Source organism: Anomaloglossus baeobatrachus, chromosome 3, assembly GCF_048569485.1.
Source record: "Anomaloglossus baeobatrachus isolate aAnoBae1 chromosome 3, aAnoBae1.hap1, whole genome shotgun sequence".
NCBI classification, from domain to species: Eukaryota; Metazoa; Chordata; class Amphibia; order Anura; family Aromobatidae; genus Anomaloglossus; species Anomaloglossus baeobatrachus.
The window spans coordinates 38,665,689-38,693,643 of NC_134355.1; the positions used below are offsets into that span (position 1 = coordinate 38,665,689).

Sequence of the window (27,955 nt, forward strand, 5' to 3'; positions counted from 1 at the left end):
AACATCCCCATGCAAAAAAAAAAAAAATCGCACTCACAAGAGCCCAAGCAATTACAATTGGCAAGTTCCGATGGTGGATGGGCTCTCACACAGAGATGTTTATCGATGTCAGGTCCCTCACCGTACTAGCTGCATTGCACTGCAGCTCTCATACACAGATCTGGTACCAGTATCACACCGTGCGAGAGATACTGCTTCCAGTCACCAGGTGGACCCAACCTCTGTAGAATGCAGGGGGTCCTGAGAGTGACACAGATTTGTATGTGAGAGCCCTTTCTTATTTTTGGGGAGCACAGTAATAACCTTGCATACTAATCACATTTTTCATCGAAACACCACCAAACGACTGGCTGACGTACAAACACAGCAGTGTTTTTTTTTGTTTGTTTGTGCTTACCAAAGTGTTGCTAATTCATAAGAAAATCTTGATGTACTCCTTTCTAGCAGTGTAGCACCGCTCCTTGATGAATGCCCAATTCAGAAATCTGGCGCACAGCAATTGCTCAGTTTTTTGTACCTTTTCACACATCTGTTTCTCAATCCATGACTTGATTCATTGCATTTCTGATCTTCGCAGTGGTAAAATGATCATCCAAAGTTGGAGTCTTTGCCGGCACTTTGTATCTTATCATGAATTAGGACCCGTGCGAGTTAATGGCTTGGCTCCACTTCACATTGTGATCAGTTCCAGTAGCTTGTCCCGGCTCTTAAAACCATAACCCCCACAATTCATGCTGAAGCCGTAATCTGGAGGGGAGTCAGAGCGATCATTGTAATAATAATAAAGTGGAACCAAAACTGCAGTGGAGAAACACATGGCCGGTGATATGGAGAAAGGCACATTTCAAAGTTATTCTCTATTTAGCAAGTTCATTTTACCAATATACCATTTCTCCTGTTCCTGTCTCAGGGACGGGCAGAAAAAATATTCAGTGTATTTAGGAGGAAAGTACTAAGAGTTTGGACAAAAAGTTACATATTCAGACAGGTAGAGAGACAGTTGATTTTTCCCCATCAGATGACTGTACAGTATCGGGAGTAGAACAAGCTTTGCTCTGATTTTGAGCCAGAAGGCTAGTTCAACATCAGGAACTGCAGTCCTGAATAGTGAGCGCAGCTCTGGATTATACTACATGCTATGACTCGGAATCAATACAGGATAAGAAATGTATGTACACAGTAACTGCACCAGCAGAATAGTGAGTGCAGCTCTGGGGTATTATACAGAATATAATTCAGTTCATGCATCCCTAAGTGCATTTAGAAGTGTACTGCAATGAATCAGACCAGAATTGGACTGGACGTGACCAGAAGGTAACTGGATTTGTAGACACTGTAAATGTGGTGCCCCATGGGACCTGAAGGGCTACTCGTCACCGGGCCATTGGTATTTGGGGTTGCTGTGAATGGCCTGACCCGGCTCCGGGGCCATGTCAGCTACATAAAAGAGGGTGCAAGGTGACGGGTAATAGGGGATGGGGGTTTGCTTTGCAGTGCCACCCGTGGTATGCGGCCATGGATTAGCCGCCGCTGTGAGATGTTGCTCTCCTCCAGGGCTGATGGCAACACAGCTCAGATAGTCCAGCTCGCCACAGGTGGATCGAGTCCCAGGGAGTACGGTGGTGATAGGGGAAGGGCCGTTGGCGCTGAAGCGCAGGGCTGCGGCGCCGGCAAGGAAAGGGCTGACACTTTGGTTGCGGTTCAAGGTCTTTTACTCACTATCTGTAGGTCACCCAAAGAGTGCCGGTCACCGCCATGATGGGCCTCAGCCGTTCCTGGATAAATCAGTGGCCACCACCACTGTTGTGGAGTGTGTAAGACCTTTCCTCCTTGCGCTTTGTCATGTGGACCCCAGTGTTCTTGAGTTTAGTTCCCGTCCTGTTTGCAGGCAGCATGGATCTGCTGTGGGGCCTGACTGTAATCATGACTCCGGACCCTATATGCTGCTGTGCCCCAGGACATTTGTGGTGGGCAATGGGACGTGAAATCCCGCTTCTCTGCAGATTCTAATGGCGCAACGGGAAGTGTACGCCACCCTAGGGTTCTGCACCCTGCCTTGCACCGGTCTCGAAGGAGCTGTTGGGGCTCACCCTCCGGCTACCGTGTTGCTCCATTGTCTCACTGGCTCCACATGTCGTCTCCTGCTTCTCTCTCAGTCTGCCCGGTACCCGGTCAGCCCCTCTGAGGGGAGCCTTTCAGCATCCACTCAGAGGCCTTGCTCTTCTCTGTCTCAATCTGTTCTCGCTCCTGTGTCCCAAACTGTTCTCCAAACTGTTCTGAAGTGAACCTGTGTGTTCGCTCACTTCTCCAGGCAGCCCCACCTTCCTGATGACTCACCAGTGCTGAGGAAAACCCATTGCTATAGTGTTTGCAAATTAGGGTGGAAAATAAGTATTTGGTCAATAACAAAAGTTCATCTCAATATTTTGGTATATATGAAATCCTTTGTTGGCAATGACAGAGGTCAAACGTTTTGTGTAAGTCTTCCCAACGTTGGCACACACTGTTGGTGGTATGTTGGCCCATGGTCCATTGGCAGGTCTCCTCTAGAGCAGTGATGTTTTGGACTTGTCCCTGGGCAACACGGACTTTCAACTCCCTCCAAAGGTTTTCTATGTGGTTGAGATCTGGAGACTGGCTAGGCTACTCCAGGACCTTCATATGCTTCTTACGAAGCTACTCCTTCATTGCCCTGGCGGTGTGTTTGGGATCATTATCATGCTGAGAGACCTAGCCACATTTCATATTCAATGCCCTTGCTGATGGCAGGAGGTTTCCACTCAAAATCTCACAATACATGGCCTCATTCATTCTTTCATGTACACAGATCAGTCTTCTTGGTCCCTTTGCAGAGAAACTGCCCCAAAACATGATGTTGCCACCACCATACTTCACAGTAGGTATGGTGTTCTTTGGATGCAACTCAGCATTCTGTCTCCTTCAAACACGACGAGTTGTGTTTCTACTTAACAGTTCTACTTTGGTTTCATCAGACCATATGACATTCTCCCAATACTCTTCTGGATAATCCAAAAGCTCTCTAGCAAACTTCAGATGGGCCCAGACATGTAATGGCTTAAGCAGGGGAACACGTCTGGCACTGCAGGATCTGAGTCCCTGGTAGCGTAGTGTGTTACTGATGGTAGCCTTTGTTACAATAGTCCCAGCTCTATGCAGGCATTCACTAGGTCTTCTCATGTGGTTCTGGGATTTTTGCTCACCGTTCTTGTGATCATTTGACCCCACGGGGTGAGATCTTTCATGGAGCCCCAGATTGAGAGAGATTATCAGTGGCCTTGTATTTCTTGGAGTTTCTTATTATTGCTCTCACAGTTGATTTCATCACACCAAGCTGCTTGCCTATTGCAGATTCAGTCTTCCCAGCCTGGTGCAGGGCTTCAATTTTGTTTCTGGTGTCCTTCGACAGCTCTTTGGTCTTCACCATACTGGAGTTTGGAGTGTGACTGTTTGAGGTTGTGGACAGGTGTCTTTTATACTGATAACAATAACAAGTTCAAACAAGTACCATTACTACAGGTATTGAGTGGAGGACAGAGGAGCCTCTTAAAAAAGAAGTTACAAGTCTGTGAGAGCCAGAAATCTTGCATGTTTTTAGGTGACTAAATACTTATTTACCACCATAATTTGCAAGAAAAATCTTGCCAAATCAGACAAGATGATTTTCTGGATTTGTTTTCTCATTTTGTCTCTCATAGTTGTGGTCTACCTATGATGTCAATTACAGGCCTCTCATCTTTTTAAGTAGGAGAAATTGCACAATTTGTGGCTGACTAAATACTTTTTTTCCCCATGTATATAACACCACAATAAATACAGTCCATGATTTGCCCCCCCCCCTCACGCATACCAAACTCGCACAATCAACAGACAACCCTGGCACCCAAGCCTGACTAAACTGAGGCGGGACCCAAGCCTGACTAAACTGCGGACCTCCAGGGTTGCTGAGCGGATATTGAAGAGATCCCATTCCACTGATCACTTAATCGCATACAAGGATTACCTTGCCAATTTTAAGTTCACAATCACTGCTGGAAAACAAACCTACTTCTAAACTCTCACATCCTTTTTTGTCTCCCAATCCTAAACAGCTTTTCAACACTTTCAATTCTCTCCTCCGTCACTCAGAACCTCCTCTCTCTCCTCTCATCTCAGCTAAAGACTTTGCCTCATTCTTCAAGCAGAACATCGAAAACATCAGAGAAAGCTTTGACCCACACTCCCTGCAGCTGCTCTTTATAACTACTGAGTCATCTTACTCCATAACCGGCTTCTCCATCATGACAGATTAGCTCTCCTTTCCTCTCCAGATCACATCTCACCACCTGTGCACTGAACCCACTCCCATCCCATCTCATCCCCAACTTCACCAGTCTTCATCCCCAACCCCCATCTCTTCAACCTATCACTAACAACTGGTGTTTTCCCCTCATGCTTTAAACATGCCACTATGACACCTATCCTCAAAAAGCCCTCTAATGACCCATCCTCTGTGCCTAGCAATAGCTCCATATTGCTTCTCCCTTATGCCTCAAAACTACTGGAACAGCATATCCATCTTGAACTGTCCTCCCACCTCTCCTTCTGCTCCCATTTTGACTGGTTACAATCTGCCTTCCGACTGCATCATTCAAGCGAAACTGCCCTAACTAAAGTCACGAATGAGCTTGTAACCTCAAAAGTCATGCGACACTACTCTGTCCTCTTCCTCCTAGACCTGTATTCAGCCTTTGACATTGTGGAACATTCCCTCTTGCTACAGATTCTCTCATCTCTTGGTATCATAGACTTGGCACTATCATGGATCACTTTATATCTAACGAACTGGACTTTCAGTGTTTTCCACTCTTACACTACTTACTCATCTTGCCCCCATCTGTCGGTGTCCCCCAAGGTCCAGTCCTAGGACTAAGTGGCACATCCACTGTATCTAGTGGATGCGCCACTTCTGGGGCAGCTGCGGACTGCTATTTTATGTTGGGAGGGGCCAAATAACCATAGATCCTGGCATACTATTAATACCAGCTCCTAGCTTGGTTGTTTATCAAAGATAGAGGAGACCTCGCGCTGTTTTTTTTAAATTATTAATTAAATAATTTTAAAAAACAGTGTGGGATCCCCTCTATTTTTGTTAACCAGACAAGGTAAAGCAGAAAACAGGGTTGTTGCATCAGAGGGACACGAGCCACATGGCCACACATGTTCATGGGTAGTATCTGATTTTGCGGATCACTTCAATTAAAGTAAATGCAAAAACACACATAACATGAACGTGTGTGGCACACTCTCCCAAAGAAAGCACCCATTTTTGTAATTTTGGATCAAACCCTTCAAGATTTTTACAGGACAGTATTAACCAGACCCTATTCTGGTAATTTGTCCTATCATTAGTGATGCTTTTAAACCCCAAGGAGATTCCAGGGCATATCAGTGGGGCTAAACTGAATGCACCATGACTGCTGAGCCTGATATATAAGGGGTTAAAACCCTTTTCCATGCCTGAACCCTGCCCCTTGTATTTGTCCAATCCCAGTGTGTCCAATTCCCCTCCTACTGTTTTCCTCTATATAATCTCCCTATTTCCGGGATTCGGTCTCTCCTCATCCTGAGACCTGGATGCTGCTGTGCTGCTGGCCACCCGGACACAGTCCTACGCCTGGTGAGAGATGGCCGATAACGTGCGCGCGCCTCGCGACTAGCCCCACCGCGACATTCATAGGGATGCTTTCTTTTGCGGTGTTACCCCTTTGGGATCCCATTTGGATGATGAGACCGTCCAGAAAATATGGGCGAATGATTATGTCGATATATGGTCTTTAGTTTTGACTGATCAACATACAGTTGACAAGGAGCGGCGCTCATCTGATCATCATCTTGAGAGGAGGCCGAGAGTGGCTAAGGCTAGTTTCACACTACGTCTTTTTAACATCCGCTGAAAACGTTTTTTTAGCGGAAGTACGGATCCTGCTTTTACAGCAAATAACGTATGCAAACGCATATGTTATTTTGCAGGATCCTGCACTGGATGTTAGGGGCGGGCAAAGGAGTCATGTGATCGGGATTGAGGGGAGCTAGAGTGGGAGGAGGCTTCTGACAGCTGCATACGCTGGTAACCAAGGTAAACATCGGCCTTGGATACCCGATATTTACCTTGGTTACGAGTGTCTACAGCTGCTAGGAGCCGGGCTGCGTGCACATAGCAGAGCCGGGCTGCGTGCACATAGCAGAGCCGGGCTGCGTGCACATAGCAGAGCCGGGCTGCGTGCACATAGCAGAGCCGGGCTGCGTGCACATAGCAGAGCGAGAGCGAGAGCGAGAGAGCGAGAGCGAGAGCGAGAGCGAGAGCGAGAGCGAGAGCGAGAGCGAGAGCGAGAGCGAGAGCGAGAGAGAGAGAGAGAGAGAGAGAGAGAGAGAGAGAGAGAGAGACCCTGTACCGGGCATGCTCAGTACAGAATCAGGATCCTGTTATAACGCAACTGAACGACTTTTGGTAGGCAGGATCCAGCACTCATTGACATGCATTGCAGCTCGCGGCGCAATGTCAAGGATCCTGTGACATACGTTAATTTGACAAAGCCAAAAAACGCTACATGTTGCGTTTTTGAAACATGTTAAATTAACGCAAAATGACGGATCCTGCGTCTAACGGACGCAAACGAATGCAAACGGAAGTGGACGTGAGTCCATTGAAAATGCATTAAACACAAAACGTATTTGCACAGGATCCGTACTTCCGTTAAAAAAACGTTTTCAACGGATGTTAAAAAGACGTAGTGTGAAACCAGCCTAAGTCCATTAACAACTGGCTTCAGGCATTCTTTGTTATGGGATGTGTCATGGGACAGAAGCACCCCGAGCGCTGTTCTGAGATGTTTATATATCTCGACACCATATATAATTTTTTTTAAAAAACGTTATGAATACACCGTGTGCAGAATTATTAAGCAAGTTGTAATTTAGAGGATTTTTTTATTATCAAAAACTATGTTCTCAATCAACCCAAAAGACTCATAAATATCAAAGCTTAATATTTTTGGAAGTTGGAGTGGTTTTCTTTTAGATTTGTCTATCTTAGGAGGATATCTGTTTGTGCAGGTAACTATTACTGTGCAACTTAATAAACACCAAATATATTCCCATCTCACTTGTTTATTTTCACCAGGTAAACCAATATAACTGCACAAAATTTAGAAATAAACATTTCTGACATGCAAAAAAACAAAACACCAAAAAATTTGTGACCATCCTGAGAATACCAGCCTTCAGCCGTATGGCTTTATCTGGCTGGTTTTAAAATTGGGGGGGACCGCACGCCGTTTGTTTTAATTATTTAATTATTTATTTCACTGCACAGTATAGACACGCCCACCGGCTGCTGTGATTGGGTGCAGTGTGACACCTGTCACTCAGCGTGGGGGCGTGTCTCACTGTAACCAATCATAGGCGCCGGTGGGCGGGGAAAGCAGGGAATACGAGATTGTTTAATGGGCGGCCGGCTTTTTCAAAACAGTAAAAGCCGCCGGACCAGTGTGAATGCCGTGCAGCGCCGGGGATCGGTGAGTATGAGAGAGGGCTGCTCAATTCACTTACTCAGGAGTTTAGCGGTCACCGGTGAGTCCTTCACAGGTGACCGCTAATCAGGACGCGACACAGACAGAGCCGCATCATGACAATGAAGTCGGGTGAGGTTCACCCGAGTTCATTCTGACAGTGCGGCTCTGTCTGTGTCTGCTGTCATCTGCCATTCAGCTCTGCTACATGGCTGTCTGTGGCTGCTGTCAGCGGCCATGTAGCAGAGCTGAATGGCAGATGACATAGTAAAAACGCATCCCTACACATTACACACGCTTGGCAAGTCAATAAATAAAAAAAAAAAAAAAAAGGTGCTCAATGCATACGTCACGGAACACATGATCTAAAGGATCGCACACAAAATTGATCAATTTAACATAGACTACTAACGCACGTGTGACAGCAAATGAACGACCTATGTGCAATCTCATTCAATCGCATATGCGACCTGGGCGTGTCACATCGCATACGAGATCACACACCTAATTGTAAGGTGTAAAGCTGGCTTTACAGTTAGTCTCTAAAATCCTGCTTCCATTAAACTGAATGGAGGTGGGAGCTATAGGTTATTAATAGCAACTGTCAGTGGTTGCTATAGGAACAAAATAAACTGTTAGTTGAATCTTATGCATGAGGTTATATGATGTTGGTGGAGACATGGATAGAGAGAGACAGAAAGAGACAGACAGAGACAGATGAGGAAAGAGACAGCCCTGGAAAGAGACAGACGGGCAAAGAGACAGCCCTGGAAAGAGACAGCCCTGGAAAGAGACAGCCCTGGAAAGAGACAGCCCTGGAAAGAGACAGCCGGGCAAAGAGACAGCCGGGCAAAGAGACAGCCGGGCAAAGAGACAGACGAGGAAAGAGACAGACGAGGAAAGAGACAGACGGGGAAAGAGACAGGCGGGGAAAGAGACAGGCGGGGAAAGAGACAGGCGGGGAAAGAGACAGGCGGGGAAAGAGACAGACAGGGAAAGAGACAGACGGGGAAAGAGACAGACGGGGAAAGAGACAGACGGGGAAAGAGACAGACCTGGAAAGAGACAGACGAAGACAGATGGGGAAAGAGACAGACAGACACACACATAGAGACAGACACAGAGATAGAGAGAGACAGACAGACACAGAGATGGAGAAAGATAGACTGATACAAATACAGACAGAAATAGTCAGACAGAGACATAGACAGACAAGGAAAGAGACAGACAGAGAGACAGACAGACAGCGCCACACAGACAGATACTGGGAGAGAGATAGAGAGACAGTTACTATCCTCCCGGGCAACGCCGGGTACTACAGCTAGTATATATATATATATATATATATATATATATATATATATATATATATAATATATATCTATATATATATATATATATATACACAAACAACATTGATATACAGTGGTAAAATATAAAAAATTATCACTCTACGACCCCGGGGATAACAAAAAGAAATAAAAAAAATGTTGTATCCTGAAATCCGAAGGAGGCTGCTTCTTGAAGGGGTCAATCCTGAACATCCCCTTTAAGAAGCAAAGTCGTCATTTTTCTCTTTTCCCATAATACTAACCCTACAGTCCTCGTCTTTTCCTCCTTTAATAAAAAAAATGTATTTCTTATTCGACACTTCAACCCGTATGTTGTAAGATCTCATTAGATATTCTAAGTGAATTGTGGCCAAGGCTTAAAAAATAAATAATTTTTTTTTTTTTAATTTTGTATTTTTCATTTTGTATTTTTTTATTTTTTTTTCCAGATTAGAAGCCATAAATGTTTATTAGAAGAATCTATAATGAAATCAGTTTTGTTGTGTTTTAATAGCTGCCTTGAGTGTGTTAGATAAGTGAGGGAGAGTTGTTAATCATTAAGTACTCAGGTTGCAAAAAAGTATTTGCTAGTATTGCCACCTAGGGGCCTGAACGCAACCCTCCACCCTGGAATAAAACGGAATTGAACAGGTGCTGCTATTGACAATATGCATATGTTTTTGCTTTATTGCCCACATGCTAACCATGTTTCTTCCGCTAAAAGATACTTCTAAAATATCCCCAGGCTACTGGAAGCTTCTATATAATCCGTTAGAGGTGATTAGTATTTGCATTGCAGAAGACGCCTCCCGGTCGCTGCCTCGGTTCCTCTCTAGACCCGGGCCGACCCCCTTCTATATGTTTTGTACATTATTCATCTTCCATGTGTTTGTCCAGTTTCCATTGTAAACAAACCATTCATCATAGGGAGCGATTCTTTTCGTTGTGCACAGAATACAGTTTTAATTTTTGATGAAGCAACTAATCATATTACCAGAAAGATTAAGATGTCTGGGAAAAAAAAGCGGAGCGATTCTTAAGTCGTGCCCTATAGCAGACGGCAGATCTCAATTTTGACATATTTGTAGAATCGTAATAGTGTCTATTGTCCCTCGAAGTGACCTTGTCTTTGTACCAGTCTATGAGTGTATAACCTAATAATAGAGACCGGCTCATTACCGGAGGGCTTTCCATCAGGGACGGACACTGACAGCGAAGGGCCCCTATGCCGGACTGCGTAAACACATGCCTATTCACATTAGGCCCAATATAATAAAATATGCACATGCTAATAAATAATACATATTACACACATATATACAGTTGAAACCAGAAGTTTCCATGCACTATCTGAAAAGACACATCTGAAGGTTTTTCCCTCCGCTCTCTATACAGACACATCTGCAGTATCTGACATGAAATCAGAATAAACCTTTCCCGTTTTAAGTCAATTAGGAAATAAAATTATTTATATTTGCCAAATACCAGAATAATAAGAGAGAGCGAATGTTTTAAGGCATTTTTATTAGGCTACAGTATATACATCACAGGAGGGGCTGGAGGCAGAGACATTACTGGGGGGCATACACATTACTGGGGGGCATAAACATTACTGAGGGGCATAAACATTACTGGGGGGTATACACATTACTGGGGGCTATACACATTACTGGGGGGGCTGGGTGGCTTAGACGTTACTGGAAGGCATACTACTCTGGGGGGTGGATCATACAGGTCTGGGGGCTCATACTGCTGTGAGGGGTGCCTCATACAGATCTGGGCCATACTGCTCTGTGAGGGTGGCTCATACAGGTTTGGGGGTCCATAAAGCTAGGTGGAAGCAGGGGGCGGGTGCACATATGTAGCACCCAGTGATATGAGATACTCGGTGCCGGGCAGTGTCTCTTTTGGGGGATGTCACGGTTGTGGCCATTTCCCGGTCCCGTGCCCTGGGCCCTTTTTGTAATGGGGATATTTACAGGGGATAATAAAATAATGTTCACTTGTGATGCCACTTGCGGTGTTGCAGCTAAGTGTAGGGAGCCACCGCTGCAGAATGTCTCTACTGAGGCTGGTGGTATTGGCAGCTAGAGTGGTAGGCCCTCTGCAAGTAGGGTTTTGCCCCAGAGGGTGTATGGTGCATACACCTTCTGGGGCAAATGGGTGTTGGAAGAAGGTAGTCCACACAGGTGTTCAGTGCAACTGGTTTACTCACTGCTGGTAGATGTTGACTGGTTGCCCGAGGCCAGTTGGTTTCGCCTCCAGGTCCCCTTCGTCACAGTGCCAGTTTGGTTCTCTGGTACCTTCTTCCCCTGCACCTGTCTCTGGTAAGTGGGTCCCCGTGGTATAGAACAACTGTGGGTCCCCGTTCTGTGGTTTGTCCACTTCTGTCCGCCTGACGGTAGCGTGAACCTTGTGGGGATGGAGTCTCTGGTCCTGTCCCTGGTTCTCCCTTTGCTACTGAGTCGTCATATTCTTTAGGGTCAGCAAGGTCCTTGATGGTCCCCTTGCTGTGCAGGTGTTAACAGGTCGGCTTGAAGCTCTTTCCTGTCCTAGGATCCTGTACCCCGTCAGTGCGTAGTTCCGGAAGTAATCCACCGTACTCCATCGGCAACCACATCTCCTGGCTACCAGGTCATCGTTAACCCAAGTCAGGACGCCACTTCGCTTCCACCTTCACCTCTCGCCTGTCTGACACTTTTCTGACTACTCTCAACAGTCTGCCCCTCCCACCTGGTCAACTAGTGGACTGGATTGGCTCCACCTCTAGGCGGACATCCATTCGTCCCACCCTAGCCCTCTACCATTGTTTAGAGGATTGTTGGGGAAAACTGGGATTGCTTGGGTTTTTGTTGGTACCCGCACTGGGGTTCTGGGTGCCTAAGGGGGTAGGCCCTGCATCCTTGTAGGGATGCAGAACCTTGTAGCACCATGATGGTTTCAGGGGCGCTACATTCCCCCTTGGTTAATTCCAGCACTTCCTCGGGCTGCAAGGTAAAACTGGTTATACTTTTTATTTTTCATGTAAACATAACAGGTCTTCCCGTGCAGGGGAGGTTCATCACTTTAAACTGTTGCAAAACCTGGAGTACCCCTCCCCGCACCCACCACCCCAAGGTCCTAGTCCCAGAACCCTGTCAGGTGGCAGGTCACCGGTTGCACTGGTGACCAGGTCTCTGCCGCTGACCTTTCCTGCACCCAGCCTCTCCTGGTGACGATGTATGGCATACTCTGGTGGAGCACCACTGGTGCAACTATTTACAATAACACAAGTTTGTGTTGGCTGCTGCCAGTCCTGCAGCCTGGGGTCCATTTTTATATCAAATCAAACAAGAAAAACTGGTAACTTTTCTTTCAGATCATGAACAGTTCAAACAACAACAAACTGGTAGCATATCAGGTCATGGCTACCAAGGGATTGGAAAGGGGCCATCTGGTTCATTTGGCCTCCTGGGATCAGCACTTAGAGTTTGCGTGCACTGGTCCCGTGCACCTGCACTGCCTCCTGGTGGCAGCTGAGGGACTGGTGCTGCAGTGGATGCTGAAGTGGGCGCTGAAGTGGATGCTGAAGTGGGAGGGGGGCTGGCGTTTCTGCAAGGACTTCCACATCAAGGGCATACCAGCCCCGCTCTCCATAGTGCCGGGTGTAGGCAACCTTGTCACTCACATGCAAGTCTCGATCAGGGTGTCCTCTGGGGAGATGGGGTCTCACATCCCGACGGGAGATGAAAACTCCCTCCTACAGGCCGGGCTTTGTGATGAAACCCCATCCCCTTTTTAGGCTGAACCGCTCCACCACACTCTGGTACATCAAGCCACGGGCGCGGTAGGTGGTGAGCCGCAGGCGCAGCTTCTCCTGGAGGTCTCTGGCCTCCGCCTGCGTCCGCTGCACCTCCCGCTGCTCCTGCTCCCGGGCCAACTGGGTGATGGTAGTCTGGCAGCCTCCACAGGTGTCCTCATCGACACGGGCCCACTCCCAGGTGACGACCGCTGTTTTCTCGCTACCTGAATCATGGTAGCTCGCTGCTGCAGCCCCGACAGCGACTGGGCACAGTACCTGTGGATGGTTGTCACTGCCAGCGGCAGCCTCCTCCGCGGCTCCCGATGACTCAGTAGGCTGGGCAATCACCACTGGTGCAGATGGTGTTTGCTCCTTCTCCAGCGGAGAACGTGGTGTGACCGCTTCTGGTCTGGCAGGGGAAGCTAGCAACACTTTGTCCCTCTCCAGCGGAGAATGTGATGCAACCGCTTCTGGTCTCTCTGGCTCTGGCGGTGCTGCAGCATGGTCGAGGATGGATCCCGGTGCCTGGGCTGGTGCAGCCTGGTCAAGCGGCGCTCCTCTCTCTAGGGCCCACATGGTTGCCACCATCATCTACGCCTTCCACTCCTCTACTCACTGCAGGTGTTCCACGCGCAGAGTTCAGCACAGCCGCTGGGCCTCCACCTCAAGCCTCTCCACGGTCCAGGTCCCTCGGTAATCTGGGGGCACTGGCACAATCCCCTGGAGAAGACATGTTGCCTGGAGCAGTCTTGGAGGCTTTCTACAGCAGCCCCGCGGGTTTTCCTTCACCACGCTTGCGGAACTGGAGCATCTCGGGAACTTCCGGGTCAGGTTACTGCCCCCTTCCGCCTGCATTTACAGGAGCCGTGGGCGGGGTTTCTTTTCGAGCCTTTTGCTCTGCTGTAGCACAGTTGCTTTTCACAGCAAAATGGCGGCAAGTTTGCAAACAGTAAAGTACAGTCCATAAAGTACAATCTTTAAGGCACACGTCACCAGATTTGACTGGGTCCAGTTCAATCCTGTTCGTGATGCCAGGAAAAAGGGTTGTAGCACCCAGGGATATGGGGTATGCAGTCCCAGGCAGTGTCTCTTTTGGGGGATGTCACGGTGGTGGCCGTAGTCCGGTCTCTGTGCCTGCTTCCTGGCGATGCAGCGCCGCGGTTCCTCTCTCTCATTATCTTTGGGACAGGAGTGAACGGCATGCTAGTGTGACGCCCTGGACACAGGGGCCACAGGTCACAGCATCACCACATACACCCCCACACTAGAAAGGTAACATCAGTCAACCACAAAGACCTGATTGCCTCCCTCAGTGTCAGACAGGCACACCAGGTGGGCAGAGTCAGGCAGAAAGACATGCCCCCCCCCCAGGAGTCTGCTGGCCTGAGGCAGGAAAACACAAACAGTTCAAGCAGCGAGTTCAAGGAGTGCAGGACAGTGGAGTGGAGAGTTGGTCCAGAACAGTCAGGCAGGCAGACGGCAGTGGCCACCTGCAGGCGACCGGGAACACGACCAGCGGAACCGTAAGGGACCGGGACAGGGTAGTGGCCCGCTGGAACCGAACCGGGGAGCTAACTGGATACCGGAGCACCAGGCAGGGTACTCAGACCCCGAACTAGACTATATGCCACCACCATAGTCGAATTAACTGATTGCGGTCTGGACCTCAGGGGTTCATTCCCACCAAAGTCCCGTTTGACGGCAACAGCCCAACCCGTCCGTATAGTAGCCACCGCCAAAGGCCAGAGATCCAAGAGCCAGCGCCTGTGGGCAAAGGAGCTCCTCCGACATCTACATGCCGGGGAGCGGACTACCAGTGCTCAGGCACAGTGGTCAAACTACACATAGGTGCAGGAGAAAGGTGGACATTGCCAACCCGACTAGGAAGCTGCAGACGGCGGCGGGCCCCGTTCATACTTTCGTTTGGTTTACCAGTGACTCTGTGTGGTTTAATCGTGAGTACAACAGTGCCATCAGGCACCGCACCGCGCTGCACCGCAACACTGCACCCTGCACCCCAGCCCTCGCACCACCGGGCCCCGGGACCAACACCCCCTACCCACGGAGGGGTCAACACCTAGCTGTGCCACCACACTGCTCCCGGGAGTCCCCGTACTTTCACCGCAGCGGTGGTGTCCACCATCACCACAACCCGTGGGTGGCGTCACGTTCAATCACCCCAAAACCAAATGCCCGCATTCCCCCGTGTTTAACGCCAACCCCCTTGCAGAGCGACGTGACACACGGGTCCGTGAGAGGCTCGAGCCACCACCCGTAGAACGCAAGCACGGATCCGAGCAGCTCGTCGGCCGCAGTGGAGGCCGCGGGGCGGTACACTAGCTCCGAACACAGCCGAACTTCTATGTACAGACACACAACGCAGCTGAATGCTGTGGGAGCAAGTGCAGAGCTGACAGCCAGGAACGTGCGGCTGAGAACTGCGGCCCCCGGAACTCTGCTAATCTGCCGAGTGGGCCCCCGTGGCGTACGTGTTTTTGTGGTGTACGTGTTCAGACAACAAGACAATTTTTTATTTTGGCCATACTTGTAACAGCCAAGCCTTTTTATTTTTATGAAGTTTTTTTTTGTACTATGAGCTGTAGTTTTTTAAGGTCGTATGTAAGAGTTATATTGGGGTTAACTTTTTAATAGATTTTATGTAGAAAAAAAACGATCACACCATTTTGCGCTCCATTTACCGTCCACTATACATTATCTGTTCGCTGTTATTTTCGGATTGGTACAATTACAGGATTACCAAATATATTCATGTTATCTAATGATTTGGGGTGTTTATTATTAATAAAATTTTATTATTGTAAGTGTTTTTTACTTCTAATATACTGGTAGATAGAGATGTACAGCTATATAAAAATGTTCTGGTATACAAGTATATAAAAATGTACTGGTATATAGAGTTGTTGTTGTGGTCGCCGAACGATGGCGAGCTTCCGGGAGTGGACTCACTGGTCCATACACCAGACTCCCCTGGAGGAGCTAACCTCGATCACCTATACAGAGATTGTCAGGCGCAGCCCGAGGGGGCCTAAATGCACAGCAGACAGGACCAGTGGGGTCGGCTCAGACAGACTAAAAAATCTCTAAAATCCGGTATGGATGTGTCGCGGGCGGAGGAGGGGACGCCGCGCTCTCCCACTGCTCGGGTCCGGCTGCCGCTGCAGCTGCTGCGGCCTGCTGCTGCTGCTCGGTGGCTCGAGCGATGGGCCGGATCCCGGAGACTCGAGCGGCGCTCCTCGCCCGTGAGTGAAAGGGGATTGGGTTTTGGGATAGTTTATTGTCCGTGACGCCACCCACGGTTGTGGTGATTAAGTGGACACCACCGCTGCTCTGTATGGGGAGCCCGGGAGTGATGGTATGGAGCAGCCAGTTGTTGATTTGCCCCTCCGTGGGTAGGGGGTTTGGTGGTCCCGGGGCCCAGTGATGGGGTTGGTATGGTGGACAGGCGGGTATGGGGCCTGTGGAGGTGCAGGGGCGCAGGGGCAGCGCTGTGCCGCACGGCACGGAGGTACTCACTCAGCCAGTAAACACGACACAGTTCTCGGTAAACAAACGGCTGGTTGGACGGGTCCCTCGGACGGTTACGGTGCTGCTGTTCCCTGCAGTTAGCGGTGACGGCCTCTTCCCTGCACCTATGTAAAGTCTTTTGGTAGCGATGGGTTCCCACCGGTTACCCGCTTCCCGACCTGGACATGAGCCGGAGGAGCCCCTCTCTTGCCCGCAGGCGCTGGCCCTGGGAAACTGGTGCCTTGGCGGTGGCGGTGTCTCCCCTTAACGGTCGGACTGTTGCCTTCAATCGGGACTTGGTTGTTAGGAGACAGAGGTCCCCTTCACTGACGGATTTGGCAAATTATGGCGACTCCTAGCCTTGCCGGGATCCGAAAGGCCCCTGCCCTGGTGCTGACTGTTCTTCGTATACCGCTCCGGTACCGTCGGGTCACCACCCGTCCGCGGTCCTTCCGGCAACCTCCAAGCAGTCCCCCTGCAGACTATCACCGCCGTCTGCTGACCTTGCTGTCTCAGTCCGGAGCACACACCCGGACCAACTTCAGGCTTTCTTAACTGTTCCTTTTCTGTCGCCACTCTTACTGTCCTCCTTTACCACTTCCTTCTACTTCACTCCTCTAAACTCATCTGCTTCTCAGACTCTAGTCTGACTTCCACTTCAACTCTCTCTGATCTGCCTGGTTTTCCCGCCTCCAGGGCTGTGAACTCCTCGGTGGGCGGAGCCAACCACCTGGCCCACCCCCTGGTGTGGACATCAGCCCCTGGAGGAAGGGAACAAGGATTTTAGGTTAGCCTAGGTGTACCTGCCGGGAATGTGGGGTGCATGTGATGTTGTGACCTGTGACCCCTGGCTTGCCCAGGGAGTCACAGATGTGCTTAGGACATGGCAACACGAAGGTGGCAAATCAGACATGGTAGCATGGAGGTGGTGACTCAGACGTGGTAGCACGGAGGTGGTGACTCAGACATGGCAGCATGGAGATGGTGACTCAGACGTGGCAGCACGGAGGTGGAGGAAAAAAGCAGGCTCTGGATAGAGACACAGATTATCAGGTACAGGAAACTGATACTAAGACAGGAGAATGCGGGACTGGACACAGTGACAGGTATGGGACCTGAACTAGGGACGCACTACAGATAGGGGAGGTGCCTGAGCAACATTGCCTAAGGACGGAGTGCCTTAAATACCTACAGGGAGATTGGGGACCTCAAAGGTCACTTCCGGGTAATATGATGCCAGCCCTTTAAGAAAGGGGGTGTGGCTGCACACGTCTCCTTTGGACACTCACAGAAGGCCTGTGTGTGAACTGGAAGCAGGAAGAGGCTGCAGCAGGCCCCAGGGCAGGAACGGGACGCCTGGGACTGCCGGACTGGTGAGGAGAATGGCAGGGGAGCGGAGACATGTGGGGGTGCCTCGCCGGTACCGGGCGCTACAGATGAATCTCTATGTACCAGTACAATGTGCATGCAAAGAAGAAGAATATCATTTAATTCTTTAGACAGAAAAAATATTTTTGCTATATTTAGCAATGCAGCCTGTGGCTCATTGTTAAAGTTCCTCCCTGTGAGTTTCAATCCTGAGATGAACCACATTTAAAAAAAAAATAATTAACTGTAAATATATGTGTAGTGGGTGAGCCTACCCCCTACTAGTACCAGCATAGTTTACCCGGAATTGTAATTATTAAAAATGTTGATTTTTATTATTATTGTATGTTGTGTTAGGGCACCCCCTAGTGGCCGGGTGGGACGGCTGTTGCCACCGGGGAAGGAGGAGTCGGCTGGATGTCTAGGGAAGGGCTGTGTGTGTGGAAAGTAGTCGGATCCGGGACAGCAGTGTGTGACCATCGGTGGCAGTGTGTTTGAGCGGAACATCAGGGGACACCGGAGTAACGGAGGAGTACGCAACCTCAAGGTCTGATTCCGCTGGTGTGGGTCCGGTGTGTGCTTGACCCAGGAGTGGGAGCCCGGAGAAGCGGAGTACCCAGGGCATATCCCCACTAGAGGGCGCGTTTGGGCAGGTTGTCCCCAGCTCCACAGAAATTGCCGAATTCTGCTGACCGGATTGTATCTGTGCAAAATAAATGTTAACTTTTATTGGCATCAACTTCTGCCTGAGGACTGTTTGTGCACCTTCCGACGAAGATACTGACCCACATTGTCTCACCAAGTCAGTCCCCAACATTGAAGGAGTGGTGGAGCCAGGGTTGTGCCTTGAAATCACTGAGGTCACGACTACACAGCCAGAGGCCTCCCTGGCTCATCACTTCATGTGGCGTAGTCGGCAGGATGCGAGTCCCCTGCCAGGGACCCAAGAAACTGGAGATCAGGTCGTGCCTGGGACACAGGATCCCGACTACGAGGGAAGATTTCCAGTCCCCTGGTGGGAAGAGAACACAGTGCCCGTAGCGTTGGACCGGGTACAAGATGGTGGCAAGAGGGCCGTTATCTGTGAAGTGGAAGAAAAGGCGCGAAAAGTTGGCGCCGAAAGAAGAGCCTGGGGCTGGCCGGTACCAAGGAAGAGGTACAGAGTACTCCGCCCAAAGAGGGGAGGCGCCAGTTCCAGGGCATTGAAGAAAAGATACGAAGTGGGCGGTGTTCGGAAGAAAAAGAAGTACCGCCGCGGAGGAGTCAAGAGGATGTATGAGGCTGGGGGAGGATTCTGTTTAAGAGCGGGAAACGAAGGTCCGCCTCCTCTTCCCTCAGTCTCAACTTTGACACAGTCGCCATTGGTCATACAGCCAACAGAGACAGATATGGAGATGTCGGGACAACCGGAAGAGCTTGCTACCACCATGGCTCTGGTCAGTCTAGGCCGAGGGCGGCCTAAGTTTGCGGCTGCAAGTGAAGCCTCCCTTGTGGACCTGCCGATTGGACCGGGAGGTTCCACGCGGCCCAAAAAGGTGTCATGGACGACTACTTCTATAATAGAGTCCATCTGGATGTGGAGGGGCTGCCCAAGCGACTCCATACACTTTGGCCGGGCGAGAAAGTCCAATTCTTGCCGGACGCAGGAAGTCGCGGCCTGTTTGCCGTTGCCGTTAATCGGATGCCGACCGCCCGGGAAGCGGCCCAGTGGCAGGAGGAGCTGGAGTGGGAGGAGCAACAGGAGCGGCGCCGGAGCCATCGAAAGACCGGGAGCGCTGCTGAGCCTCTGGGCGCCATCTAAGACCGGGAGCGCTGTTGAGCCTCCGGGCGCCATCTAAGACCGGGAGCGCTGCTGCGTCTCCGGGCGCCACCTAAAGGTCGGGAGCGCCGCTGAACTGGTGCCTCTGCGTTGTGAAGGAGACTAAAGGTTTTTATGTACGTTATGTGTGTTTTAAAGAAGAGCCGTGCCGGGAGGCTCGGATTTTAAGAGGGGAGGCATGTAGTGGGTGAGCCTACCCCCTACTAGTACCAGCATAGTTTACCCGGAATTGTAATTATTAAAAATGTTGATTTTTATTATTATTGTATGTTGTGTTAGGGCACCCCCTAGTGGCCGGGTGGGACGGCTGTTGCCACCGGGGAAGGAGGAGTCGGCTGGATGTCTAGGGAAGGGCTGTGTGTGTGGAAAGTAGTCGGATCCGGGACAGCAGTGTGTGACCATCGGTGGCAGTGTGTTTGAGCGGAACATCAGGGGACACCGGAGTAACGGAGGAGTACGCAACCTCAAGGTCTGATTCCGCTGGTGTGGGTCCGGTGTGTGCTTGACCTAGGAGTGGGAGCCCGGAGAAGCGGAGTACCCAGGGCATATCCCCACTAGAGGGCGCGTTTGGGCAGGTTGTCCCCAGCTCCACAGAAATTGCCGAATTCTGCTGACCGGATTGTATCTGTGCAAAATAAATGTTAACTTTTATTGGCATCAACTTCTGCCTGAGGACTGTTTGTGCACCTTCCGACGAAGATACTGACCCACATTGTCTCACCAAGTCAGTCCCCAACATTGAAGGAGTGGTGGAGCCAGGGTTGTGCCTTGAAATCACTGAGGTCACGACTACACAGCCAGAGGCCTCCCTGGCTCATCACTTCATATGCATAGAATACATGTGAGAATGTGGAATAGCCTTGGCAATGTCTAAGTAACCTGCAGTGTGATTGAGCCCCACTGGCCCTTGTGTAGATGTACTGGCTGTACATTTGGTATGCCTGAAATTCTTGATTAGCTGTGGAAGTGTAAAATCTGCCACAAGTGGATTTACCCTAAGATTTGGGTGAGATTTAGAGGCGTAAAAAACTACCTACCACAAACCTACTGACCCCATTTATGCCTTCTTATGATCTTATTTTGAACCAGATGTTGCCTATTTCCTTCACCAGTCGATATCCTGTCATTTACTCATGTTCTGTTTCTTTTAAGGGAAATACCTCAGAGACCAAGGTGTTTGGATTACGTCCGTTTTCCAAATACCACATCTGTATCGGGGCCTCCAATAGCGCTGGGACCGTGTATAGTAAATGGATCTCCATAAAGACCTGGGAGGCTGCACCAAGCGCCATTAACTTCACCGTGGACAAGACAGACAATGGCAGAGCATTGCTCCTCAACTGGCTTCAGCCAGCGAGAACAAATGGAGTATTGATGGTGAGCGTTTGGTACAATCCAACAATGATGTAATATACATGAGGACATTGGTCATTCTCTTTTAGGAGGAGGGGAGATGCGGCCAATTGATATTTTAGCCAATTAATTATCCTCTGATATATATATATATATACAGTTAGGTCCAGAAATATTTGGACAGTGACACAAGTTTTGTTATTTTAGCTGTTTACAAAAACATGTTCAGAAATACAATTATATATATAATATGGGCTGAAAGTGCACACCCCCAGCTGCAATATGAGAGTTTTCACATCCAAATCGGAGAAAGGGTTTAGGAATCATAGCTCTGTAATGCATAGCCTCCTCTTTTTCAAGGGACCAAAAGTAATTGGTCAAGGGACTCTAAGGGCTGCAATTAACTCTGAAGGCGTCTCCCTCGTTAACCTGTAATCAATGAAGTAGTTAAAAGGTCTGGGGTTGATTACAGGTGTGTGGTTTTGCATTTGGAAGCTGTTGCTGTGACCAGACAACATGCGGTCTAAGGAACTTTCAATTGAGGTGAAGCAGAACATCCTGAGGCTGAAAAAGAAGAAAAAATCCATCAGAGAGATAGCAGACATGCTTGGAGTAGCAAAATCAACAGTCGGGTACATTCTGAGAAAAAAGGAATTGACTGGTGAGCTTGGGAACTCAAAAAGGCCTGGGCGTCCACGGATGACAACAGTGGTGGATGATCGCCGCATACTTTCTTTGGTGAAGAAGAACCCGTTCACAACATCAACTGAAGTCCAGAACACTCTCAGTGAAGTAGGTGTATCTGTCTCTAAGTCAACTGTAAAGAGAAGACTCCATGAAAGTAAATACAAAGGGTTTACATCTAGATGCAAACCATTCATCAATTCCAAAAATAGACAAGCCAGAGTTAAATTTGCTGAAAAACACCTCATGAAGCCAGCTCAGTTCTGGAAAAGTATTCTATGGACAGATGAGACAAAGATCAACCTGTACCAGAATGATGGGAAGAAAAAAGTTTGGAGAAGAAAGGGAACGGCACATGATCCAAGGCACACCACATCCTCTGTAAAACATGGTGGAGGCAACGTGATGGCATGGGCATGCATGGCTTTCAATGGCACTGGGTCACTTGTGTTTATTGATGACATAACAGCAGACAAGAGTAGCCGGATGAATTCTGAAGTGTACCGGGATATACTTTCAGCCCAGATTCTGCCAAATGCCGCAAAGTTGATCGGACGGCGCTTCATAGTACAGATGGACAATGACCCCAAGCATACAGCCAAAGCTACCCAGGAGTTCATGAGTGCAAAAAAGTGGAACATTCTGCAATGGCCAAGTCAATCACCCAATTGAGCATGCATTTCACTTGCTCAAATCCAGACTTAAGACGGAAAGACCCACAAACAAGCAAGACCTGAAGGCTGCGGCTGTAAAGGCCTGGCAAAGCATTAAGAAGGAGGAAACCCAGCGTTTGGTGATGTCCATGGGTTCCAGACTTAAGGCAGTGATTGCCTCCAAAGGATTCGCAACAAAATATTGAAAATAAAAATATTTTGTTTGGGTTTGGTTTATTTGTCCAATTACTATTGACCTCCTAAAATGTGGAGTGTTTGTAAAGAAATGTGTACAATTCCTACAATTTCTATCAGATATTTTTGTTCAAACCTTCAAATTAAACGTTACAATCTGCACTTGAATTCTGTTGTAGAGGTTTCATTTCAAATCCAATGTGGTGGCATGCAGAGCCCAACTCGCGAAAATTGTGTCACTGTCCAAATATTTCTGGACCTAACTGTATATATACAGTGCCTACAAGTAGTCTTCAACCCCCTGCAGATTTAGCAGGTTTGATAAGATGCAAATAAGTTAGAGCCTGCAAACTTCAAACAAGAGCAGGATTTATTAACAGATGCATAAATCTTACAAACCAACAAGTTATGTTGCTCAGTTAAATTTTAATACATTTTCAACATAAAAGTGTGGGTCAATTATTATTCAACCCCTAGGTTTAATATTTTGTGGAATAACCCTTGTTTGCAATTACAGCTAATAATCGTCTTTTATAAGACCTGATCAGGCCGGCACAGGTCTCTGGAGTTATCTTGGGCCACTCCTCCATGCAGATCTTCTCCAAGTTATCTAGGTTCTTTGGGTGTCTCATGTGGACTTTAATCTTGAGCTCCTTCCACAAGTTTTCTATTGGGTTAAGATTTTTTCCCTCTTGAACCAGGCCTTGGTTTTCTTGGCTGTGTGCTTTGGGTCGTTGTCTTGTTGGAAGATGAAATGACGACCCATCTTAAGATCCTTGATGGAGGAGCGGAGGTTCTTGGCCAAAATCTCCAGGTAGGCCGTGCTATCCATCTTCCCATGGATACGGACCAGATGGCCAGGCCCCTTGGCTGAGAAACAGCCCCACAGCATGATGCTGCCACCATCATGCTTGAATGTAGGGATGGTATTCTTGGGGTCGTATGCAGTGCCATCCAGTCTCCAAACGTCACGTGTGTGGTTGGCACCAAAGATCTCGATCTTGGTCTCATCAGACCAGAGAACCTTGAATCAGTCTGTCTCAGAGTCCTCCAAGTGATCATGAGCAAACTGTAGACAAGCCTTGACATGACGCTTTGAAAGTAAAGGTACCTTACGGGCTCGTCTGGAACGGAGACCATTGCGGTGGAGTACGTTACTTATGGTATTGACTGAAACCAATGTCCCCACTGCCATGAGATCTTCCCGGAGCTCCTTCCTTGTTGTCCTTGGGTTATCCTTGACTCTTCGGACAAGCCTGGCCTTGGCACGGGTGGAAACTTTCAAAGGCTGTCCAGGCCGTGGAAGGCTAACAGTAGTTCCATAAGCCTTCCACTTCCGGATGATGCTCCCAACAGTGGAGACAGGTAGGCCCAACTCCTTGGAAAGGGTTTTGTACACCTTGCCAGCCTTGTGACCCTCCACGATCTTGTCTCTGATGGCCTTGGAATGCTCCTTTGTCTTTCCCATGTTGACCAAGTATGAGTGCTGTTCACAAGTTTGGGGAGGGTCTTAATTAGTCAGAAAAGGCTGGAAAAAGAGATAATTAATCCAAACATGTGAAGCTCATTGTTATTTGTGCCTGAAATACTTCTTAATACTTTAGGGGAACCAAACAGAATTCTGGTGATTTGAGGGGTTGAATAATAAATGACCCTCTGAATAAACTTTTCACAATTTAAAAAAAAAAAGAAATAACATTCCTTTTTGCTGCAGTGCATTTCACACTTCCAGGCTGATCTACAGTCCAAATGTCACAATGCCAAGTTAATTCCGAATGTGTAAACCTGCTAAATCTGCAGGGGGTTGAATACTACTTGTAGGCACTGTGTATATATATATATATATATATATATATATATATATATATATATATATATATCTCATATCCATATGCTCCCATCTAAATGTCTACACTGAATGGTCACCTCTAGTCTAGAAATGGGATGTTTGCTAATGGCAACCTCTTGATTTGACAAATAAGTGCAAGTTACAATATGCTGTGCAGGACTGGGAGAACCTAACCATGACTAAGTGTTATGCTCGTGCGGTGAACAAGGGGTTAGTGGATCCACTGGACCAAAGGTACCGATCACCGGCCTGAACTAGAATGGCTACCGAGACTTCTCTAAAGCCACAAGAGGTGGCGAGAGACACACATGCTGGTAGGTAGCTGAAAGGGCAGCCCCAGGGTATCAACAGTACCTCAGCAGCTGGCGCAACAGACACAAACAGTCTCTGGTTGTAGGAGCAGCAGCAGCAGATGTCATAAGAAGGGCCAATGTGAATAGTTGTGGCAGCAGCAGCGGATGTCATAAGAGCTGCCAGAGTGAGTAGTTGCAGCAGACATGATATGCACTGAAACACAGACAGGAATCATCAACAGCACAGTAACAGCAGCAGCATCACAAGGGACCTGAGAACTAGCAACATATAGAACTCGTTGACCAGGCACCTCCCTTAAGGGGTGGGTGCCTTAAACACCTGCTGACTCTCAGCCATGCTGAAAGGCTCTTCATGTTAAGGGCGTACTGGCTCTGTAAGAAAAGGGGGGGTGTCTGCGTGTCCACCCTACGGGCACTCCTGGGAGGCACCAGCAGGAACCATAAACGGACCAGTCACGACAGTGCAGGCAGGAAGGTGAGAGTGCCGGCAACCCCGCCGAGAGAGGGGGGCAGAACAGACCTGGGACACTGGCATGGGCGTACACTAAGTTATAGATTCCTCTGTTGAAACCCTAATTAAAATGATCTACTTTAAAGTTATTTTAAATTATCTTCTGTATTAAAGGATAAACAGTAACCACTATTTTTTTTTTGTATACTTTTTTCTTCTGTTTTTTTTAGGTGTATAATGTATATAGTGATGGCCATCTTGAATACAGCGGCCTTTCCCAACAATTCTTGCTCCGTCGCCTTGAACCATTCACGGTTTATACCCTAGAACTTGAAGCTTGTACTGCGGCCGGATGCACCCAGTCCTTTTCTCATCATGTCCAGACAGAAGAAGCCTCTCCAATATCGCAGCCCCCTGCTCAAATTAAACCACTTAATGCCACCCACATTCAGCTCACCTGGTCCCCTCCAGTTCACCCAAATGGAAAAATGATACAATATGACATCATTAAAAGGTCCACACTAGATAATTCCTTGGGGAGTCGAAAGAACATGGCTGAAACTGTTGTCTTTAGGCAGTTGAGCATGGAGCCTGTGTTGTTTACCTATACTGACGGAGGACTGAAGCCATGGACGGACTATGAGTATAAGGTTCGGGCTTGGAACTCTGTCGGATATGCAGATAGTACATGGACAGTTGGGCAAACCAGTCAAGCAGCACCCACTTTTATCCTTCCTCCTAAATTATTCTATGATACTCAAAACCCCAACCACATCTTTATCCAATGGACCAAACCAGAAGAAGACAATGGGAAGATATTGTATTATAAACTGCATAAAAATAATATAACATTACCCTTTAGTTTCGACTATGCAACATTAAATTATACAGATGAAGATTTGTTACCTTATTCCGAGTACACGTACTCCATAGTGGCCTGTACATTAGGCGGTTGTACTATTAGTGATCCTGCACACATAAGAACCTTAGAAGGTCCACCAGGTGCAATAAACGCACCAATAACTGCAGCCCTTAGCGCAACAGAAGTCAATGTTTCTTGGTCTCCACCCTCCATACAGAATGGGGAAATCACTAAATATATTGTCAGACTTGATAATGAGACATACTTTGCTGGAAGAAGATTATTCATAATCATATCCCATCTCCAGCCCTTCATGACTTATAATGTTAGTCTGGTTGCTTGCACCAATGGAGGCTGCACATGTAGCTCAGACACGTTAGTCAGAACAAAAGAAGCCCTTCCATCACACATGAAAGAACCAAGTTTAGTCGTTACAAGTGCACAGTCCATTAAAATCGCATGGCAAAACCCCGAAAGACCTAACGGCGAAATCACAAACTATGAGCTACGAAGAGATGGTCAACTGATATATACCGGTTTGGATAGTCACTATCATGACTTTGGATTGGAACCAGGAACAGAATACTCTTACACCGTACATGCCAGCAATAGCCAAGGGAGTTGTTTAAGCTCACCTGCAAGTATTAAGACTCAGTCGTCCTCGCCTTCTGGTATGGAGCCACCTGGACTTCATGCAAAAAGTGCCCATGAGATAAGGATTACTTGGAGACCTCCTCTGAAGGTTAATGGCCCCATACTCAATTATACTCTTTATGTTCATCACCCAGCTCAAATGAAAGCTATACAGCATACATTGAACAGCTCCTTTACCTTTCAGAATGACCTATCATATCTAATCAAGGACCTGAAACCATATACACAGTAAGTTCAATCATGTTGTTGGTGGATCTCATGATCATCCTGATGTTGTCCATACAGGCTATAAATTGGTAGTCAATAGATCATTGGAGTTTTGACAGCTTAGGCCCCATCAAACTGGGGTCCAGTGTCTCGTACGAATAGAAAAAAAAAGTAGCACATGCCCTCTAGCATTCCATCCAAAGTCTACGGTAGTGTTCCCCAACTCCGGTCCTCAAGGTCCACCAACAGTGCAATTTTTCAGGATTTCCATAGCATTGCACATGTGATAATTTAATCATCTGTATAGGTGATGAGTCCAACATCATTGCTTAGTATTGCTAAGGAAATTCTGAAAACTTGCACTGTTGGTAGGCCATGAGGACCGGAGTTGAGGAGCACTGGTCTAAGGGACTGATGAAGTCTGATGATTATATGTCACGGTCGCCTCCCTGTTTTTGGAATTTAGTGGCAGCTTGAGGCCTGGAGGCCCTTATCTCTCTCTGGGACTCTGCATGTAAATGTTGTTTTGTTTCCTTTAGTACCTAAATGTTTAATTCAGTTTTGCTGCTTGCAGCTTCTCCAGTAGTCTCTAGCCGAGTGCTTCAGCTGCAATTACTTTGTAGTCATGCCCCTCAGGTTTAAATAGAGGTGCTACTCAGCAATCCCTGCTGTTGATACTAATCCATTTGTATACTGGCCCCCTTGGTGGAAGAAGCTGAGTTGAAGTGTTCCAGAAGCTATCCTTTTGTGTTGTGGAATTTCCTCTGTTTGTTTTCTTTCTCTTGTGTTTCTGTATTGTAGTGGTGAGTCTAGTGAACTCATCGGCCTACTCACTAGGCAGGGTGAGTTTAGAGCCAGCTGAGGGCCCAAGGTATCCTGCTGACCGACAGGTTTAAAAAAACCTGTATAGGGATACTAGAGCTCAGGTGTCAGCTTGTGGAGAGTTCAGGAGGGTCCCCCTCACCCCTCTGTTGTATTTTGTTCCCGTGTTCCCCCATTTGTGGTGTTGTTTTGGTGTTTTTTTGTTGTGCGTCAAACTCCTTTTTGCTCTAGTGTGTCATTCTAGGTCTATGTAACTGATGAAGTCAGGCACCATAGCACTTGACTCTGCAGTCTCATGTGAGGGTAAATTCATACAAGGGACTTTGAACCTCATTTTTGTCGATCAGTGGGGACCTCAGCGAATGTACCCCCATTAATTTAGGAGTTTTCAACTAAGCATTGTATAAGTAAAAATGTATTATTCACAGAATACACCTTTAATGATAGGCAGAGGTCTGCAAAATCATTGTCAATGTGAGATATTTACCCTATTGGGACAACAGAGGTTGCAGTAGCTTC

At 48.0% G+C, this 27,955-nt stretch overlaps 1 protein-coding gene across 1 annotated transcript in view; it reads left to right on the forward strand.

Annotated features, from left to right (window-relative positions):
* The window catches only part of USH2A (usherin), a 1,098,211-nt gene that overhangs the window by 1,015,316 nt on the left and 54,940 nt on the right, over nt 1-27,955 (forward strand). The window contains exons 61-62 of the mRNA XM_075339131.1: nt 20,545-20,769; nt 25,122-26,635. Coding sequence (XP_075195246.1) covers nt 20,545-20,769; nt 25,122-26,635 — 1,739 coding nt within the window. The remainder of the gene's footprint in view (nt 1-20,544; nt 20,770-25,121; nt 26,636-27,955) is intronic.